Consider the following 4305-nt stretch of genomic DNA (forward strand, 5'->3'; position numbering starts at 1 on the left):
GCTGTATGAACATAGTGTAATGGGATTTGAGTCCTCACTACTTTCCTTATTCCCATATTTGGATGCCAAAGAGGTATATCTTCCATGACTGTCATGCTGAAAATTCTTGGCATTGTTTCCTTGTATCCCCAGTATTTTATTTCCTTCATCTGTACCTTCCAATGATAGGTACTAATTAGATTATGAACTGACTCACAAGGGTAGTACGTAGTGAAAATCCTTCGATGACTGAAGGTCCACTTATCAGTTTCAGTCCCTTGTGAACTAGAGATCCTCCAAGCTTCCATGCTTATGCTCACTTGTGATCTCCTTTCCTAGGAATGTGCACATAATTCTAATAACAGCCATAGAAATTTAATCACTAGGTGAGGCATGGTGACAGTATCTTTTCCTACAAAAAAGAACACAATGTTAGTCAAAAAATAATGTACTATGATCTCCTCCCTAAGGATTTGATCACAACATTCCACATGATCTCCTCTTCTCATTTTGATTCCCAGCTTCATCTCCCATATTGCATCAGCAAAATAGCAGACCATGCAACTCCACCTTGTTACTTCCTTTCCACCTCATTTCTTGCAACTTTTATTCTTAGATATGGGCATTGTAACTTATCATTATTCACTATCCTCCTCCCCTGCATATCTAGCTCCCAATAACAGTGTGCCTAAATATCTCCAAAATCTAACGATAGTTAGCTAGATGGTCAGCCAATCTATTTCCTTCCCTTAATGTATGAGCCACAGTTACGTTGTATCTTGCCATTAGTTCTTTAATTTCCTCCACATATTCAGCCACACACCAAGGGACAAACCGCTCTCCATTCACAGTATTTTTGATCAATATTGAATCTGTATGCAACTCAATAAGTATATAGTCATGTTCTACATAATACCTCATAGCCTCTAGTATTGCCCTTGCCTCTGCTTCAGTATTTGTCCCCTCTTGCGTGCCATGTGCATATAGTACATCTCCCTTCTCATTTCTAAGTACAAAACCAATAGCACTTCTCCTAGGATTTCCCCTAGAAGCCCCATATGTGTTGATCTTCACCCATCTTGGACTTGGATACTCCCATATGACCTTAGTAATATGCAACATTGGAGTATATTTCTCCAGCAGCTCAATCTGTTCTGGCCATTTGTGAGGAACTTGCTGAAGGCCAGGTTTCCTGTATTTGATAAGTGATTGAAGAGTGAATGAAATCTGGTAGATCACTCTATTTACAGTGATTGAATCCCCATGCTTGTAGATGTTTCTTCTTTTCCAAAGTTCCTAAATAATTATGGATGGCAATGCTTGCATTATAGGTTGCAGTCGAGGTATTACTATGGCAGCCCAACATTTGATCCCAACTTGATGCAATGTGATCCCTTCTACTGATATACAAAGTACGACCACACTCTCACTGCAACATATGATGTGAAGAAAACATGTTGCGTCATTTCCTCCCTTGGGTTAACATAATACCAGTACTTAGATGTCATCAAATATCCTAACCTCTTAAGAAAAAATCATCAAGTGGCAGTCTATTTATCCAAACCTTCCACATAAAAAAAGGATATTTTAAAAGGTAGTCCCTTTGTCCAATCATATATGCATTGCCAGGTTCCTTCCTTTTCCTCAGATATTCCCATGCTGATTTCACACAAAATTCGCCACTTGTTTCAAGCATCCACGAGGGTTTGTCAAGTACATAATGAAGCATAGGTGGATTGATATTCTGCTGTATATGGTCTGCTAAGATCCCACTGCCTATCAAGTACTACATCATAGATATTATGAACTGATTCATCATAGAAAAATCTGGGGGGGGGGGGGTAACAAAATAAAGAGCACCCAATCCTGTCCAGTTCTCAAACCAAACAATGATGATCCCATTTTTGGATGCCACAATATTTGATGTTCTATAAGATCTCGACACTCGAACATTTTCCTCCAAACATAAGACCCATGCCTCCAAGGAACTATCATCAGATTAAGCTTCTTGCAATACTTCTGACTCATAAATGCACTCCATAGGCTAGGTTTTATTCTGAAGTTCCACCACAACTTACAAAATAATGCTTTTGACATATCATGCAATGATAAAAAACCAGCACCTCTTTATTCGCAAGGCATGCACAAAGTATCTCAGGATGTCCAATGCCTACTTTTATTTCCCACTGTATTACACCAAAAAAGCTGGGCAAATATCTTGTGCAATCTGTTTATCATATATGGAGGAGGATTGACAGCTGGGAGGAGATGAATTGGCATACTTTGGATGACATGTGAAATGAGAACTGCCCTGCCTCCATTGGATAAGAGCTTGCCCTTCCATGCTTGTAGTTTGTCCATTACTTTGTTGATCAGACCTTGGTAGTAGTCCATCCTTCTCCTCGCATAGAATATTGGACATCCAAGATAGGTAAAAGGGAAGTCTTGTTTTGATATACCAGTGATCCTTTCTACTTTGTTCACCACCCGTGAACTAGTAGAATGATGCATATAGATAGCAGACTTGGACTTGTTGATCAACTGGCCCGATGCTATTTCATATGCATTAAGAACTTCCATCACAAGTTTTAATGAAATAGCATCTGAAGCTGAAAAAATAATAGTATCGTCTTCATATGCTAAATGAATTATCTTTGGACTCCACTTTGGTAAACCAAAATCACAGAAATATAATTTCTTGTGCAGTGCATTTAATCCTCTCGACAATGCTTTAGCTGCTAATATGAACAAAGTAGGCGATAGAGGATCTCCTTGCTTCACCCCTCTTGCTGATTTGAAAAAACCGTAAGGTTGTTCATTCAGTAGCACAGAATACCAGTTGTTCAATATGATCCCATACACAATGCCAGTAAATATCTCCCCAAAGTCCATTTTTCTCAATACCTTAGTAAAAAAATAACCAAGTTAACTTGTCATATGCTTTTGTCATATCGAGTTTTATCACTACATTTGACCCTGCCCTCGTTCTTAATCTAATATTTTTAATCATCTCCTACTTCAACAATACATTCTCCATAGTACTCCTTCCTTTTACAAAGCCAACTTGTTCATCTGAGATAAGATTAGGAAGATAGCCTACCAATCTTTCGTGAATAACTCTAGAGAATATTTTGTTGATAAAATTGCTGAGACTTATTGGTCGCATGTCTGAAAATGTATTGATATCCTTCTTCTTTAGCAATAATACCAAATTTGTGTGAGTCACAAATTTAGGTAATTCTTGTCCATTGAAAAATGCCTTCACCATGTTAAATATATCATCACCAATTATGTCCCAGCATGAGTGAAAGAAGTAGCCAGAAAACCCACCAGGTCCTCCTGCACTTTCACCATTTAGTCCAAATACTGCCGGCTTAACCTCTTCTCTCGTAGGTTGCTTCACTAGTTCTTGGTTCTGATCTTGAGTCACCATAGTAGGAACATGATTAATGATCTTAAAATTTATAGGTACATTTTCCTCCTTGCACTGATTATCAAAGAAATTGACTGCTTCCCCAGCCATTTGCTCATCTCCTTCAAGCCATTATACATCCCTGTTTTGAATCCTATTCAGTTGCAATCTTCTCCTTCTTCCATTCACATGTGCATGAAATAATTTGGTATTATGATAACCATCTTGGAACCAATTCATTCCAAATTTCTGCTTCCGAAATTGCTCTTCTAGTGTTAGATATTTTATCAGTTATGCCTGAACTTTTTGTAGCCTCTCACAATTCTATTGCGTAGGATTCTGTCCAAATTGTGTTTCATGCACTAAAACCACCTCCTTCAAGCTTGCAATCTTTTGAAAAATATCCCCATATGTTGCTTTGCTCCTGATTGATAGAGCCTTCTTCAGCTTCTTCAACTTATGGTTGAACAGAATGAATGGATTAGCCTCAAAGTCTGCATGCCAGTTCTCTTTAACAACATCTTAAAAGGTTGGTTGTTTGATCCAGAAGTACAAGAATATGAAAGTGTGACGACCCGGCCAGTCGTAGCATGAGTTACCGCTCCGTCTCCCCCATTTTAGCTTATTTATGCTTCGTTATCCGTGTTTTATGTGATCGGGTTGATTAGTTTGTGGTTGGTGTGGTTTTGGTAAGAAATGAGACACTTAGTCTCTTCTAAGAAGGCTTAAGTTGGAAAAAGTCAAACGGATGTTGACTTATATGTTATAGGGATCAGATGTGAGTTCCGATGGTTCGGTTAGCTTCGGGAGGTGATTTGTGACTTAGGAGCGTGATCGGAATGAGTTTTGGAGTTGTAGAGAAGATTTAGGCTTGAATTGGGGAAATTGATATTTGGCAATTTCCGGTTGATAGG

The 4305-nt window shown here is 38.5% G+C and overlaps 1 protein-coding gene across 1 annotated transcript; it reads right to left on the reverse strand.

The window, feature by feature from the left end:
* Positions 1 to 684: 684 nt before the first annotated feature.
* LOC138875725 (uncharacterized) lies at positions 685 to 2871 on the reverse strand. Its single transcript, XM_070154588.1, has 4 exons — positions 2262 to 2871; positions 2097 to 2149; positions 1544 to 1765; positions 685 to 1275 (listed from the first exon to the last, which is right to left on the reverse strand). Exons 1-4 carry the CDS (start codon positions 2869 to 2871, stop codon positions 685 to 687), a joined length of 1476 nt encoding a protein of 491 aa, XP_070010689.1.
* Positions 2872 to 4305: the final 1434 nt, after the last annotated feature.

The sequence above is a fragment of the Nicotiana sylvestris genome, chromosome 8 (assembly GCF_000393655.2).
Source record: "Nicotiana sylvestris chromosome 8, ASM39365v2, whole genome shotgun sequence".
Classification (NCBI taxonomy): Eukaryota; Viridiplantae; Streptophyta; class Magnoliopsida; order Solanales; family Solanaceae; genus Nicotiana; species Nicotiana sylvestris.

Excerpts from the sequence above, each read along its gene's own strand:
- LOC138875725 (XM_070154588.1), bottom strand. The coding sequence starts at position 2,871 with ATGGACTTTGGGGAGATATTTACTGGCATTGTGTATGGGATCATATTG. Across the intron at positions 2,150-2,261 it reads CATTTCACATGTCATCCAAA|GCATTGGACATCCTGAGATA; the intron begins GTATGCCAATTC and ends AAATAAAAGTAG. Across the intron at positions 1,276-1,543 it reads ATCCTTTTTTTATGTGGAAG|GAACTTTGGAAAAGAAGAAA; the intron begins GTTTGGATAAAT and ends ATAATTATTTAG.